The following is a 15678-nucleotide window of genomic DNA, read 5'->3' as shown; positions in this document are numbered from 1 at the left end:
ATCTTTTTAGCTTGCTGATTACTCCCTTTTGTAGTTTTACCTACAAGATTTTAAGATAAATCAGCTAAGTCTGAGTTTAAATATTAATCACAGTTATAGCTTTACCTTTGTGTGCAATTTAAATACATTTGAAACCATAATTGGCATAGTTTTGCCTTAGCTAACATTCGGGGCTTTAGAAGTAATTGTTTTGCTAGCCCACCTGTAGCAAATTTACAAAGTCTATTGCCCTAGAAAGCTATAGTCAACCAGAGGACCATTTTTGTATTGTTATCTGACTATATAAGTCTGATTTACTGTATGTGCTAATATATTATATTATATTCCTTTTGTTATAGATTGTCCTAATGGCAGGTAAAGCAATAAAATGATTTAAATTCTTAAATGTAACTAGCCTCTTTCTTTTCCCCTCATCCTTGTTGTAATTTGTTTTCCTTTGGCCTTGGAGGATGATTTATTAATGAGCTGGAGGAAAGTGGCTGAATGGGTTTAGCTTGTTGTTAACCCTGGGAGTCTGAGTGCAGACTGCAGCTCTGACCAGCGTGTGCGAGTGCTCTGCTCCCCTCTGTGCACAGCCTTGGTGGAAGTGTTGAACATGGTATTTAGTCAGGAGTGGGTTCTGGTGGGCTTGTGGTGAGAAACAGAAGAGGTAAATTCATATAAATCACCAGCAGGGGGGGTGATAGGAGTGTCATTTATTTCGTGCAAGATGTGGCTGTTATTGCAGGATCAGGCATGGAATTTCCAGAGTTCTATTGATTGATGGAGAAGGGGGAAAGAAGTGGGGCACAAGGGGCTCTGTAAGCTAACAAGGAGACATGACTGGACTCTCTAAAAACCTGCTTTTGTGAAAGCTGGTGGAAGGACAGCTAGAAGAATATGGTAAAATAGAGATCAGGCCCAAACAAATTAGTTTTTTTCCTTTCTCTTTCTTCTCACTACCAGTAGATGCTCCAGAATACAGGAGGAATCTCTGCTAAGTAGAAACAACTTCAACCCTCCTCCAACACAGAACTGAACAGAACAGGGACCTGCAGGGGCACACTCAACCTGCAGCTCCAGCCTCCTCTGCAGCTCTGCAGTGCGTGGCCGGGCAGGCAGCTTCAATCCACCTCCACAATAGCTCTAACCTTCACTGGAGATCCACGTGGAAGATGATAGCTGCGGCCAGACAAGCTTTCATGCTTCCTTGCATGATCCAGGCATTTGCTGCCAGTGTATCCAAAGGCTCTTTGGGTTGGGCAAGACTTCAACCTGTAAGAAAAGGAGCTAGCGCTGAAGTGGCTGCTGGAGAACCAGCTAAGCACTCCTGCCTTTGATTTTGTATCCTGGGAATGTTTGTGCTGTGGCTTGGGGGTTTTCCTTGGAGAGCTGCAGTCTTGTTGATGGTGTTTTGCTTAACTTAAAGGTTAGTTTAGAATAGGCTTGTTGTAGACTGATTGCTTTTCTTCCTTAAGGATGATAAATTATCAACAGTTCTCATGCTTTCCCTATACTGCCAAAAAGCTTGGTGCAGTCATTCCTGCACAGTTAAAAAGCTATTAAAGAGCCTCACTAAGTGAGCTGTTCTTAACCTTGTCCTTGGGAAGAAAGGGGAAATTACAAATTCAAAGATCTCCGAAGCTGCACTGTCTCTTGGCCTTTAGTTCCTATTGCATCCCCTTAAAATGCAAAGAGGGATGGTGAGTGTGTGAGACCCAGTTCTGGTTTCCAGGGGAAAAGCCTAAGTAGCTTAGCTGATTTTTAAAGCTATGAGAAGATGACCTGAGCTAGAACAAACCCCCCTGCCCTGCAAAAGTGTTTTGACTGGAAGTTGGTGGTTTCCTGAACTGTAATTGCAGCCCCATCTCTCTAGGTGCATTTGGGGAAGGCTTGTTTGGTTTTAAAACAGCTGCATTTGCAAGTCAAAGGCAATGCCTTCCTCTTACAACTTTCTTTCACTTATAGAGTGATCAAAAATAGCAGTGATTTTACTGCCTTGTGAAGTGGGGAGGGGCTTTGGGGCTGCATGTACAAATCCAAGTGGAGCAGGTTCATTCTTTAGACTGGAGAAGAGACCCAGGGGACCTGGGCTCTTCACACTGACTGTGCTGACCCAAAGCTGCAGGTGCTGCCCTTGTGAAGTGAGGTTGCTCTTGGCTCAAGTGCATTCTCTTGGTTACAGAACACAGACCGGAGAAGAAAACACTCTTAGCATCTCTTTATTCAAGCCTCATCCTTAGATGGAGATGTCCTTCACCAATGAGACCGAGATCCTGTGGAGGTTAAGCCAATGCCCATGTGTTTCCGCATCTCCTGGGGCAGGAGGACTCTGCTTTTCTGCTGCAGAGCTGGTCCTCAGGGGTAGAGATCCACCACAGTCAGACCACAACTTACCCACACACCTTTCATCCCAAACACGGGAGTTTTGGCCAAGCACTCGGTATAGAACTCATGTGAATCTTGACAATCTTCCAAGAATTTCCCCTCTCAGTCTCACAGGCTTTTGTAGATAGAAGGTAGCAGCTAGTCACATTTTCCACTTGCCTTGCAGAGCTATTCCCTTCCCGGGAACGGAGGCTGAGGACAGTTTTAACCATCTGGCCTCACCTTGTCAGACGTGGAGGCCTCTGGCTGTGTGGTGTCATTGGCCACCACCTTGCCTTCTCCATGGGTGTCTATGCATATCCTCACCGCTTTGAGGACCAGTTGGAGCCGCCTGTCCAGAGCCAGGAGATGGGGTTCAGTGAGGACGGGTGCCAGGGGGTCCTGCAGGAGGGACTCCCGCATGACATCGCTGAGCCGGTACTCAGGCTGAGCCAGGAGCTGGAGCCGTAACAGCGTCGTCCTCTTGATTCTGGGGTTAAAAAGAGAGGTTGGGCATCTTAATACAAGTTTCTTGCAGTATCTGGGCAAGAGCTGGCTGTCATTTTTTCTCTGAGTGAGATAATCCACTTCCCCAGACTATTGCAGAGTTCTGCCATGTTCCCAAAGATGCCTTTTATGGGGCTGGGGAAGGAGGGTAGAATGAAAAGACATATATATACATATGTGTCTATATATATATATCAGCTGATGAGTGCTGAGGAAAAATCTCCCCTTACAACTCTAAGTAATAAGGAATATTCAGTGGAACTGATCCAACAGTGACTTCTCTCCTTACAAGATACAAATATTTAAATATTTTCCTTTTGACACAAAAAGTGATGAAAAGTACCTTGGAACACTTCCAGGAATATAACTAGGTAAGTTGGAAATAATTTGTTTAATCCCCAGGAAAGAGTTTATCATCTATACTATTGATATTAATCGGTGATTTTAATTATCGCCTATTGAACACTGGGGAAAAAAAAAAGAGCCTCTGCTTATGGAATTGCTTCTATTGAACTGAGCCAGGCTGTTCACAGGTGGAAAATGCTGCAGTCAGAAACCTCTAGAATTTGCCTTTGCGGGCTCCTTGTTTACCCAGGGCCTCGATCAGCAGGAGTGACCCTGCTCGCTTTAATTGCAATGGGGCTAAAAGGCTCCCTTGCCCTGGCTGCCCACGAGGGTGTCTTGCATTAAGATTCCTGTGTGATTCCAGATGAAACCACCCAAATTAATGGGCCGAGTGCTCGGGCCAGCGCTGAGGCTGTAGACTGGAGGTCGGCGAGGAGGCTGTGCCGCTGTCGAGAGCCGCAAGCTGCCGCGGGTGAACACAAACAGCAGCTGGGTTTGCTCTGTCCAGCAGCGACCCTGCTTGGAGACGGGGATCGGCCGAGCCCGGCTCCATGGGGAGCAGCATCCTTAATGCTCTAGCACTTACATGGGAAAGAAGTATGAGAGAGATGGGCAAGGAGAGGGGTCGGGGAAGGGTTTCCAGCATCGCGTTGCCTCTCTGCTGCACTGATTTGTTCAAGGATGTTTGACCTAGAGTCTTGTAGGGGCTTTATCAGCCAAGCAGATGTGCATGTCAGGTTATTTGGGGGCTATTTTGAGGCTTATCTGTGCTGCTTTTAGGCTGTTCCCCTTCCAGAGAAAGGACCATCTCTTAGGTGCATTTGTGCTGTTTACTGTGTTCAGTAGCAACAGAGCCAAGGCTGGCACAGGAGACATGGGCAGTAACCTGAAGTAGCAAGGCCCTTACCAGGAGACTTAAATCTGCTGGAAGCCAAAATTAGGGAATAATTCATCTTGGAACAAGCCAACCATATTTAATGGGGAAATGAGTAGTTGACTGTTGAGTTTCACCTATTTTGCTAGCCCACCTATTTTGAGTGGTCCCTGGTGGCTGGAGTTGCCTATAGGTCTCCTCATAAATAGGAAATTCAGTCTCCTAACGGGCAAAATCAAGAAGCCCTTAGAGCTCTTCGATTTCATTCTGCTGCAGGATTTTCCTCCTGCCTAGATGTACCTGGCTGGATTTTGCCTAGCAATGAGTAGGTGACTCAGGACAGGCTGAAATCTATGCCTCCATGCTTACACAGGGAAAACTCTTTACTTCCTTTCCTAGGGTTTTTGGATGTTTCCTTACTCCAGATGGATTGTCTGTTTGAAGAAGCTGAGTTTCTTCGCATCTCCCTCCAGTGGACTGAGTTGCTTTTACACTGTTTTCAGCCCTAGTTGACTTATGAAAAGCTGTGACTTGCACGTCTTCTTTTGACTACCTTCTACAAAGAGAACTAAATTAAGAACCGCTCCTAGTGGGTGAGTCTGGAAGAATAGGAAGAATCTGACCTGTGGGGATATTACAGCTCGGATCAAATTAAGACGCAGAGTTAATTTAAACCACACAAAATAGGAGTTCATCGGAAGGATTCACTTGGTGCATGCAATTATAAATGACAAGTCACACTAGGTGCAAATAACAGGTTTTAAAATTAGATCCAGTCATATAGATGTTTGGAGGGGAGAGCAGAATTAACTTCCCAAGGCTTAGGTGGAGCAGGAATAGCAACGAAATAGGTTAGACATCTCCTAAAGAGAAATCACAGGGAAGAGCAGCTTTTTCTCTGTCTCTTTAATTTAACTTTCAGCTGTTGATTTATGTGAATTAATAAAGGAGCTGCCGAGATAGGGTTCAAATAGTAAAATTTATGAGCTTCTCCTTAATGCCACGAGAGGAGGAAACCTGATTAACTGTCTCAAGGTTCTCTCAGGAGAAAACCTTTTTGGATGGAGACTTGTGAGCAAATGGGTCAAGAGCAGCTCATGTCCCCTGGCTAGGAGATACCAGGAGACTCTTCCTGAAGGGCAGGCAGTGTTTCCTGGCTCACTGGTCTCTCAGTGGACCCTTTCAAAGGTTTGGTGCCAGGCATGGGGACTTCCAACAGCAGAGCTGCCAGACCCTCACAGGGAGAAGAGGACCACGAGGCCGGCACTCACATGCAGCACTGGGAGAGCGGCGCCAGGATGGATATTTCGTCATGGGAATGTCGCCCAAATCTAGGGGTAAGCAGAGAGTGCAAGGCTTACGTCCTGCCCGCGTCCTCCTCTCCTCCCCGGCGCCCCGGCGGAGCCTCACCCCCTGGCATTGTCCAGGTGCAGAAGGAAGCCATCGTCCCCAAACTTGGTGAACATTTCATAGTGGTGACGGTCCATGTTCCCTGGCAAAGGGTAGAGAGGAGATATGTTTCTCTTGCAAGTGACTTTCTGGCCTAGCCTGTGTTTTCTTTCAGACTTGTGCGAAATATTTGCAACGATGACAACGCTGCTGGCACGCATCTGCGAGAAACACCGCGGTGTGGGTGCGAAGGACGGTCCCACGTACCTATCAGGAAGTCAAACACGGCCATGTCGATGATGTTGAGCAGCCGGTTGCTGTTGCTGTAGGGGTAGATCTCCCTCACCGTGTTGCAGTAGAGCGGGTTCACTTCCCACCTGTGGGAGGTGGAGAAAGGGGTACTGCTAGAGGAGGGGTGACAGCGACATCTCGTCTTTCTGAGCCACAGCTCAGCTCGTTACATGTCAAGAGACAAAGTGTGGACAGTCCTCGAATCTCTTCCTAGATATATCCCCCCAGACATACGTTTGCTATATGGACATGCATGTCCTGCTTGTCCCCCTTCCCACACGCTCCTCGCGATGCAGACATGGGAATGGGCCTCATTTACCCACTTACTCTTCTTTTCCATCAAACGAGTAGGAGCGGATCCAGGGGTTTGGGATGGAGAGCCGCGGTGCCAGGTTGAGGGAGGGCAGGAAGGCGGAGAGGGAGCCTTCGAGGAGGTGAGGGTTCCCGCACACCGCGTACTCGGTCTTGCACATGTAGGGGCACTTGGCGAAGAAGCACACGTTGCTGGCTGGGAGGAGAGTGGCAGAGTGAGGGCAGGAAGCACCTCTGCCAGGAGGTGGCAAAACCTCCCAAACTGCCCCCAGTCCTGGCCATGGTCCCAGCCCAGTGGATGCTCTGGAGCAGAGGTTCCCCTCTCTTGAGGGTGACATGGGCCGATCTCTTCCCCTTTGTGGGATGATGACTGAATTTGTTGTGCGACCAATATAGTTTTCTATCCTTTATGTAACCATGAAATGCCAGATCACAGTGGATACCTGGATTTTGGTCAATGGAGAGACTTAGACGCATGCTAGGGGAAAGGTTAGGAGAAGAGGGCAAACAGCAAACAAATAGTTATGGCAGATACTTCCAAAGGGAGGCTGTGAGACGGATGCTGATGCTGTAACTGTGTCTTTGAGCATCTGTTTCTGCCAGGAATTTCATTTTGGCACCTCAGCACAAGCCCTGCCTGGCCTTTTTCCATGCAGACCATGTGTCTGGAGCCTTGACTGGCTCCAGCACTCACCTACCCGGAGAGACGAAGAAGACACTCTGCAGGACTTCATTCTTGGTGACCTCCAGGATCTCCTTGGTGACGTTGATTAACCTTCCAACAGTGGGGGGGACACGCCGGAAATCCAGGATCCTGCACGCAAGGGAAAGCTGCTCAGGCGCCTGCTGGCAATGGCGGACAGCTCATGTCTTTGCAAACTGTGAGTCTTTTTCCCCCTCTAGGTAGCACCCCCAAACCTCTTTCTAGCAGGGAAGGACGTTATTTTATGTTCTGGACAAAAAGGAAGCTGAGTTTGCATTTTGGTATTTTTACAGCTGCCTCCTGGAAGAATCTGGATGTTCTTCTCCAGCAGTTGCTCCCATGTCCTTGCACGCTCCCCTCGCATGCAAGCAACATCCTCCAGGAGGGAGAACAGCCCTGCAGGCCTTGTGCAACATCGCTCTGACACCTGGCCCTGAGGCAGCGGGAGGCAAAGGGGGATGGCCCCCATTCGCAGGCATGGCCTCCCAGTGGCCGGGTTTAGCCTGTTACTTATTGAGCAATATTTAAAGAAAAAAAAAATTGTTTGCATGTTGCATCTTTTAACTCTTAAAACTGTGGAGTGCTTCAGCAAAGCTGTCAAGCCCTGGTTGTCAGCTGGGGAAGCTGGATGGGGCAGCCAAGCTGACCGGGGCCAGCAAGTGAAGGCAGCAATCCAGGGGCAGAGCAGGAAACGGAGCTCAGCTCTGCTTGCGCCCTAGCTAAGAGTCCAATCCGCATCACTCACCACCTACACTAGGTTTGGGAAATGGAGACCTGGGTGTTAAATTCATGGCTGTTAGGGCTGTGCAGGAGCGGCGGCGCGGTACCTGTCAAGGTGGAAGGCAGCGATTTCCGCGTTGTGCCTCTGGAAGTCCACGAAGTAGAAGAAGTCCTCAGGAGTCTCCTCGTCCCGCTTCTGCCTGGAAGAGAGCGCGGGTCACGTCTTGCGTGCGGCCACCCCACGATGCCATCAGGTCCCGCTCACCTCATGGGCTTGAACATGGTCTTGCCGAAGTCCTGCAGCCTCAGGACCAGCTTCAGGTGGACGCCGCTGGGCTTGACAACTGTGGGAGGAAGACAGGGCCATCAGCCACTGGCTGCCTGGAAGAGCCATCCTAGGGCGCCAGGCACCTTCCCACCCCAAGGAGTCCCAGGATGCTGCTTCCTAGCTGTTTCCTTCGTCTCTACTCCACTCCAGCGTTCCCAAACTCTGCTTTTATTGCACTACTTATATCTTTTGGATTGGGTTGAATTATTTCCCTTCCAAGAAAGGAAAAACCCATTGGTCTGTATCGCTCCTGGGGTGGCAGACAGAGGTGCGGGATGATCCAGGGGATTCGTGGGTGTACGGCTGGGGCTATCAAGGGGCCAGGGCTGCTTTGCGCCCGCCTGGGGCAGGGGACTCAGCACCGCGCTGGGACCCGACGCGCTCGCTCACTCTGGGCGCAGTCGCAGGCCCCCAGCAGAGCCTTCTCGTCCTGGCTGTAGTCTGCAAGGACAGGAGAAGAAGTCGTAAGGAAAATGGGGATATTCCCACCTTTTCCGCCATGGTGCGTGGCTGGTTGTTTTCCCAGGCAGCCATGGGGCCTTACCCGCGCTGACGGTGCTCAGAACCTGCATATCGCGCAGGAGCTGCTCCACCGCGGCGCTGCCGTGCGGGTAGAGCCCGTCGCGGCTGATGCCGAGCTGGAACTGGAGCCAGCTGGTGTCGGGCCGGAGCTGCGGAGCCGCTGGGGCCGTCGCATTGCGTCCCTCGCGGTGTGGCCGGCGTCGCCTGCAAGAGAGCAGTGTGACACGAGGACGCGACTGGGGCGCGGCCGCCATTTCAGTGCCCCCATTACGCGCTCCCTGCCCCGGCGCAGGCTGCAGGCCTGAGCTGCGAGTTGATGGTGGCCGCGCTGGTCTGCTTGTCTGGCAGAGCCACGAGGACAAGGGCAGTTTGTCCGAGTGGCCTCGTCTGTCTGCGGAGCTGGTGCACACAGAGCGGCCCTGTCTCTGCTGGCCTCTCCCTGCAGTGGATTAGCAAAACCGCTCCATTAGGCTCATAAATTACCCTCCCTGACTCGACCTGTGGTGTTCAGCCCTGCAAATGGCTGCTGTGAGGCGGCATTTGCACCCAAACTTTGCTAAATTGCATCAAAAAAAAAATTGCATGTGCAGCAGGGCCATGGCTTGGCACCTGGCAGAGCGCAGGGTGCTCGCTCCGCACCGGCGTCGCTCCTGGTAACTCTGTGTTCCCTGTTTGCGCCTGCTCTGGAAGCGCCTGGAGCACGAGTGGTTCATTAACCAAGCAGGATGGGCCCCCTGAGCAAGGGGTCAGTGAGGAGCTTCCAGCTTTTTTGTTGTTGTTGGATTCTCCACGGAGGGACCCCGTTTTTGGGGGCAGAAACCTAGGAAACAGGACAACAGGGCATATTCCTTTCCTGCAGCTTCTGGCTGGCTCCGTGATGGGCACTTGTGTCCCAAAGGTTTGGCAGTGTTTGCTCTCCTGCTTCCCAAACACCGAGGCCTGTCCCTCTGCATGGCCGTGAGCGACGCGTTAGTGATGGGGAAAAAATGTGGTGGTTACGCAAGGGCGGCCGGTGCCTCCCAGCCCTGTGGCTGTGTGTTTTGCTGTTCCTCCGTGCCCCCTTTGAGGCTTGAAATCCTCAAAGGATTAGAATAAATTTTGGAGTTTTTCAGGTATTTAATTCTTTTTTCCTCATGGTTTTGAAGGGACATCAATGTTTTCTGTTATTGCCTTGCCTTTCCAGCTGGTTTTACATCCTGTGATCAAGCTGCAGCTCCAAACCGCCGGGCAAAAGGAAGGTACTGGGATGCAGCTTTCCCTCGCCTCATGTCCTGGCGCCTGAGCTCCCAGAGACCTCCCCGTGCTCCTGGTCCAACCTTTTCCTTGTGGCCACCAAAAAGAAGATGCTTGCGCTATGATATTGAGAACAGAATTACACTACTGCTTGTTCCACTCAAGGAGAGTAACCGGCTGCTCTGCAAGGTGTTTTGCGAGCGCTCAGATCTGTCCATGATGCAGAAATGGGCCCTTTCTGCCGTTCCAGCCCGGCACAGGCTGCCTGATGCCGTCACGTGCTGACCCTCTTCTCCGGCGCGTACAGTGAGCGCGGCTGCATCTCCACTCAGCTCCCGTTGGCCTCCGCCTCGCAGCCTCCCACCCCTCTGCTCCCTTTGCTGGTTAAGAGGCAGAGTAAGTCGTGCAGATCGTTGCTGTGAGCAGCGGAGAGCGCCAGCCGCCCACCGGAGCTGGGACGGGGAGGAGGCCTTGCCGAGATGCTGTTCTCCCGCTGCTGCTGAGGCAGAGCCGGCTTGTCCCAGCCCTGCTTCCAGCCTGCTCCAGAGGCCGCCTCGCACCACCTGCACCAAAACCTTTGCCCCTGTCTGGCTGGGGGTCGCCGCGGCCATGGCAGCAGCCCCCGCGCGTGTGGCGGAGCAGGGGGAGCAGGAGCCAGGGCAGCACCCTGCCCGTTGCCCCCTTAGCAGGCTGCTCGGGTGCCGCGTCGCTGTGTTTTCCGTATGCGATGGGAGTTTGTGCAACGTTTTGTTATTTTTAGTCGCTGCTGTTTAAACAGCGCCTTGAAGGGCAGCCGGAGCACTGCTTTGCGACGCGGCAGCGCAGTCCCCTATTTGCTTTCGGCTGCCGGCAGTGGCGCTGGGACTGCTTGGAGCTGCGGGTGGTGGGGTGGCCACGGGGATGGCGCAGATGCCCCCGGCTCCCCCGCCTGCAACCTGCAGCCTAAACCCCCCGTTTTCACTGTCCGCAAGTCCCGCTGCAGATCCCGCTCGCTGTCCCGATCAGAAGGGTGATCCAGAGCCACTGGTTGAGGCCCGTTCCAGACCCACCACACCGACCGAGCACATGTAGGGAGCTAGGGCAGGTTTGCAAAGGCCCTGTGGATTCAAGCACGGACCACGGGCTGCCCAGTGCTGCTGAGGGCCAGACTGGCAGCGAGGGGAGCCCCTTTCTGCCCCAAAACAGAACCTCCACTCTCCTCACTTTGCTCCCCAAAGAGTTTTCCACCTCACAACAGGGAACTCGTCAAGGGGAGCAGACTGGCCAGGAAGGGGAGAGGGTGCTGCCCCAAAGCGGACTCTGGTCCCCATCGGGGGACACACACAGAGCCCCCAGGCCTCCCCCAACCCTGGCAGCCCCTTTCTCCCTCACTGCCCATCCTGGGGGTCTTGCAGGGAGCCTTGGGGGGCAGCCCCAGCCCTGCACGGGACACAGGGTGCGATGGAGAGGAGAGCCCTGAGGGAGGGGGGTGCCTGGAGGGGCGCTGGGTTGCGGGTGCTGGAAGGAGTTGTCTGCGGAGGGGATCCCAGACAGGCTGCTTCCCAGACAGGGGAGGGGATGCAGAAAGGAGGTGGCCGGGAAAGAGGTGCTCATTACCCGTGGATGGGGTGCCCAGAAATGGGCCACTCCAGGGAGAGAGTATGGGAAGGAGATACCAAGGCAGGGGATGTCCAATGCCCATGGACAGGGTGCCCGGGAATAGGCTGCTCTGGGGCAGGTGCTCAGGACAAGGGTCTCCAGGAGGGTCCTCAGGACAGGTCCCAAGTGCGGGTGTCCCAGGGGCCCCTGGCAGGGTTCCCAAGTGCAGAGGTCCTGAGGGTGCCCAGGTGGGTCCCTGGGAGCGGGAGATCCCAAGCGTGGGGATCCCCGGGAGGAGTCCCAAGCACGGGGGTCCCGGTGGTCCCGGGGGAAGGTCCCAAGCGTGGAGGTCCCAGGGGTGCCCAGGCAGGTCCCCAAGGCAGGATCCCAAGTGCGGGGGGTTCCAGGGTGCCCAGGCGGCTCCCCGGGGGGTATCCCAAGCACGGAGGGGCCCGCGCGCGGGTGCCGAGCTCCGCGGGACGCACCTGCTCCAGCGGGCCGCCTTACGCCGGTAGTAGCGCAGCGCTTCGCGGGCGCCCAGCAGCGGCTCCGCGGGGCTCCGCGCCGCCGCCGCCCGGGGGAGCGCGGGGTTCCCGACGAGGCGCCGCAGCGCGGAAGCGGCGCGGGGCGCGCGGGGCGGCAGCGCGGAGCGGCCGCACGGGCAGCGCGGCCCGGGGGGCGCCGCCAGCCCCCGCCGCGCCCGCGGCCACAGGTGGAAGTAGAGGTCGGCGGCGAGCAGCGCCGCGAGCAGCAGCAGCAGCGCGGGCCGGTCCCGCCGCGGGCCCGGCATGGCGGGAGGCGGCGCGGAGCCGAGCGGAGCCGCGGGGCGGCACCGGGGCACGGCGCGGGGCCGGGCCGGGCCGGCGGAGGAGGCTGCGGGGCCGGGGCGGGCGCAGCGGGGCTGGCGCCGGGTTGCGGCTGCAGGAGCCCGCGCTGCGGGAGCGGGCGGCGGGGCGGGGGGCTGGGGCAGCGGCAGGGGCTGCAGGAGCCGGGCAGGGGGACCTGGGACCCCGGACACAGGGATAGGGATCCCGGGCAGGAGGTTTGGGGACCCCGGGAAGGGGATGTAGGACCCGGCCGGGGGGAGACTGGGGACCCCGAATATGGGGACTTTGGGCTCCGGACAGGGAGATAGGGCGAGAGGCCGGCGGGGACCTCGGCGAGCGTCTCGAGGGCCGGCACGGGGCAGGGGCTGCCCCGGAGGTGGAGCGGGGGAGCCTGGCCCGGGATGGGGAGCGGGGTCCAAGCAGCGGCACCGGGGATGGGGAGCCGGAATCGGGGATGGGAGCTGGAATCGGGGAAGGGGCAGCCGGCACCAAGCAGAGGGGACTGGTAGCCCCGCACCCCAGGATGCCCAAAGGGCCGATCCTGAGCGGGCTCCGGAGCAGGTGGAGCCTCCGTGCTGCTTCCGCAGGCGGCTCGGGGCTGCCCTGACCCCCAGGTGCTGGGGTCTGGAGTGGGGCGAGGTGCCAGGGTGCAGCTGGGGGGTCTGCCCGGGGCTGGGCTGGCCCTTCCTCGGTGTCCCTCAGCACAGTGCTCGGTCTCTGCTTTGAGACTGCACCAAACAGAGAGTTGGGGACCACAGCTTGTCCCCAGGGTGTGGGGCAGGGACCCGCGAGCTCGGCGCAGGGAGGAGCAGCTTGGGAAGCTCGGAGCTGAGGCAGGAGACGGAGGCGAAGCTGGCTCTGACCCCGGGACGGAGCGTGACTGGACTAGCCTGGCTGCAGCGCCGGCTGACGGGAGAACAAAAAAACAAACTGCAGAGGGAAGAGGCAGCTGCGCTTCCCACTGCCGGGAGCAGCGCTGCGGAGGGCTGGGGCCAGGACACCTCCGTGGAGGTGGGGATTCCCCCTTGGCCCAGCGGGGGAAAACGAGGGACCTCTGGGGCTGAACAGGGGAGATGCAGAATGGGGACCTGAAGGATGGGGGAACTTGGGTCCCCCAAAACGCTGTAAACCAGCAGGGGCGATTGCCCTGCGCCCCCTCAGCTCGCTGCGGCCCTGCAAGCGGCGGGTATTGGATGCTCTCCTTTTGAAATGTAATTTCAAAACTGCCCTGGTCTGTCTTTCTCTAGTTGCAGCGTTTAGGTTTTAGATTTTGGTGTGTGTGTATGCGTGTGTACGTGCTATAATTCCCTCCTATAAAGCCGAGTTTGGTGTATTTTTCATAGTATGTGAAATAAATGAGAGGCCTGGCCATAGGGCACACAAGAGCTCCCCACCGCGCTCCGCTTCTCTTGTTCTGAGACCACCGGCTGTGCCTGCAGTTTTGCGCCCTTCAGGGACAAAGTTGGAATAATAATTGTGCTGGGATGAGCTTATGTCCCAAAGCAGACACGACCCCATGGTTTAGGGTGTTAGCAACAGGGCAGCAGCATGGGAGGAAGTCGAGTTCCCAAGGGCCCTTGGCATTTTCCCCAAACCAGTGCCATAATAACCTCTCTGTAACGAGCTGGGGCAAACAATGGGATTCATTTCCTTATTTGTTTGTGTTTTTTTAAGGCGATTAGCCCGCTGAAGTTCCTACAATCTAGAAGTTCAATGAGCCAGAATGAATCAGCAGGAGCAAACGCAGTCCGTGGATCCACAGCCTGGCTTTGGACTTGAGCAGCCTTTGACGAGTGCCCATCAGACACTCGCTCTGCTCCTAATCCTCCCTGAGCTGTTGCCCCGTCACTAACCTCGCCGAACAACTGGTATTAAATCCTTCTGTGTTTGCAACCTTGCTGCTAAATGACTGCACTGGGAGAAAACCATGGGCTGGGCCCATTGCTTTGTGTTGCTCCTATGCTCCCTAGGAGAAGCACTTAACTTTTAATGAGGCTAATTAAAAAGAAATAGAAAATAATGCATCAATGTCATTAATCTATATAAACTGAAACACTGCCTCCTTCCTCTTCCTTCTTCTTCCCTATCTGCTATTTATTAAATGGTAGGACTTCACATCTTGTCCAGGACTGTTCTTGCCACCTTTGCTGGGGCTGCTTGAGGTGTTTGGGTTTGCACCAAGGTGCTATTACTGACACGCGGGATGCGAAGCTGGAGTCCAGCATTCCCTGGGGAATATTTTCCCTGTGCATCCCAGTGAAATGCCCTTTGGAAGGGAGGAGTGACGCCTCCCGGCACTCGGACCAGGCCCCCTTTGGCCTCGGTCCGTCCGGCCCCCTTGTTGCCCTCCAGCAGAAGCTGCAATGTTCAGGGCAGGGACATGGGGACACCAGCTGCACCCTGGGGAACGAGGGCTCCGTGTCCCGACGAGAAGGTCAGCACCAGTTCCCAGCCTGCCTTTTCGAAGGGCTCTTTCAAGCACTTCCTGAAACAAGATGTTCCTAAAATTAACCTGTAAAAACAGATTCGACGGGATACTGACGGCGAAGAAGAAACCAAATTATCGTGTGGAATTACCATGAGATAATTGGCCTCATTTACTATTTTGAGACTGAAGAAGGCTCCCTCCTCCAGACAACTGCAATGGAGAAATATTCAGGCGTAGATAATGTCCCCAAACATATCATTAAGAGCTTTAAATAAATGTGCAATGACACCTCGTGTTGAGGAAGTCTTCCTTTGTACTGCAGACAGGAACTGGCAGGTCATTTTCAAAGTCAGATGTAATAAATCAAAGGCTTTCCTTTTGTTTTCCCCAATACGCGGTTTAAAACTAAATATTTGGAGATGTAAGAATGCAATTTGAATTCTTTTACACACTATTGATTTAAAAATCATCCTCCTTGGGGATACCTCCTCCTTGCCAAAAGGTAAACGCCTCTGTGTGCTGGGCTCTGTCTGTTGACTCTACTTGAAGTGCTGCAGAAATCACACGGGCTGATCCAGCAGATTATAATGTTTGTAAAAGGCAGAGGGAGATGGGAACTCTCCCCTTCTTGCTGACTGGCTCATTAATTACGAGGATTAAACGCAGCCGCACAGCAGCACGAATATAAATAGGAAACACAGAGCCAAGTTCTGCATTTGCCGTTTAGCTACCGCAGCACATCCCGGCATGGGATGCTCACCCAAAACCCGGGCATGGGCACACGAGCATCTTTTTTATTCCCATGTCCCTTTGCGGGTGCAAATTAGTGGCACTTCCAGCCTGGGTAAGACTCTGCCTCTGCCTGTGCAGAGAGAGGCTGGTTGCAGGCTCCTTGCATGGAGCTCACAAGGGTGCTTCTGCTTCGTGCGCTTGGTAAGGAAGGAGAGAAGGCTGCGAGGAGCAAGGGAGGAGTGGGACATGCTGGAAGGGGAGGCAAAGCTGCAGCTTGGAACTGCCCGAGGGAAAAGGAGGCCAAATGCAGCAATTCTGGAGCGCCAGTTAATGGTGCTGGAGATATTTGCTGTTTCCGACTCTGTGACGCAGCTGCTCTCGGCTCTGCTCGCTCACACGAGCCGCAGCTGGAATTTCTGTGCTCCTGGCTCTCCTGCTCCTAGTGGCACAGCCCAGCCAAGCCGGACCGGAGCAGGCGAGCACATCCCGCAGCCGATCCCAAGGGAGCAGCTCCAGAGCTGGTCCCAGGCCGCCGTCCCTCCT

The 15678-nt window shown here is 54.6% G+C and overlaps 1 protein-coding gene across 1 annotated transcript; it reads right to left on the bottom strand.

Moving 5' to 3' along the window:
- Positions 1-2323: 2323 nt before the first annotated feature.
- On the bottom strand, positions 2324-12013 carry FAM20A (FAM20A golgi associated secretory pathway pseudokinase). The gene is made up of 11 exons (XM_088537797.1): positions 11634-12013; positions 8360-8541; positions 8206-8256; positions 7753-7831; positions 7595-7687; positions 6763-6878; positions 6080-6260; positions 5729-5838; positions 5483-5564; positions 5344-5403; positions 2324-2836 (listed from the first exon to the last, which is right to left on the bottom strand). The coding sequence occupies exons 1-11, from the start codon at positions 11936-11938 to the stop codon at positions 2572-2574; spliced, it is 1524 nt and encodes a 507-aa protein (XP_088393923.1). The 5' UTR covers positions 11939-12013; the 3' UTR covers positions 2324-2571.
- Between the last annotated feature and the right edge of the window lie 3665 nt (positions 12014-15678).

Source organism: Tinamus guttatus, unplaced genomic scaffold (genome assembly GCF_059628265.1).
Source record: "Tinamus guttatus ecotype Peru unplaced genomic scaffold, ASM5962826v1 Tinamus_guttatus_pri_ptg000045l, whole genome shotgun sequence".
NCBI classification, from domain to species: domain Eukaryota; kingdom Metazoa; phylum Chordata; class Aves; order Tinamiformes; family Tinamidae; genus Tinamus; species Tinamus guttatus.
Note: the sequence above shows the minus strand (reverse complement) of the source record. Positions and strands in the feature narration are given on the sequence as shown.

Excerpts from the sequence above, each read along its gene's own strand:
- FAM20A (XM_088537797.1), bottom strand. The coding sequence starts at position 11,938 with ATGCCGGGCCCGCGGCGGGACCGGCCCGCGCTGCTGCTGCTGCTCGCG. Across the intron at positions 7,688-7,752 it reads ACCATGTTCAAGCCCATGAG|GCAGAAGCGGGACGAGGAGA; the intron begins GTGAGCGGGACC and ends GCTCTCTTCCAG. Across the intron at positions 2,837-5,343 it reads CCGCTCTCCCAGTGCTGCAT|AATCAAGAGGACGACGCTGT; the intron begins GTGAGTGCCGGC and ends TTTTAACCCCAG.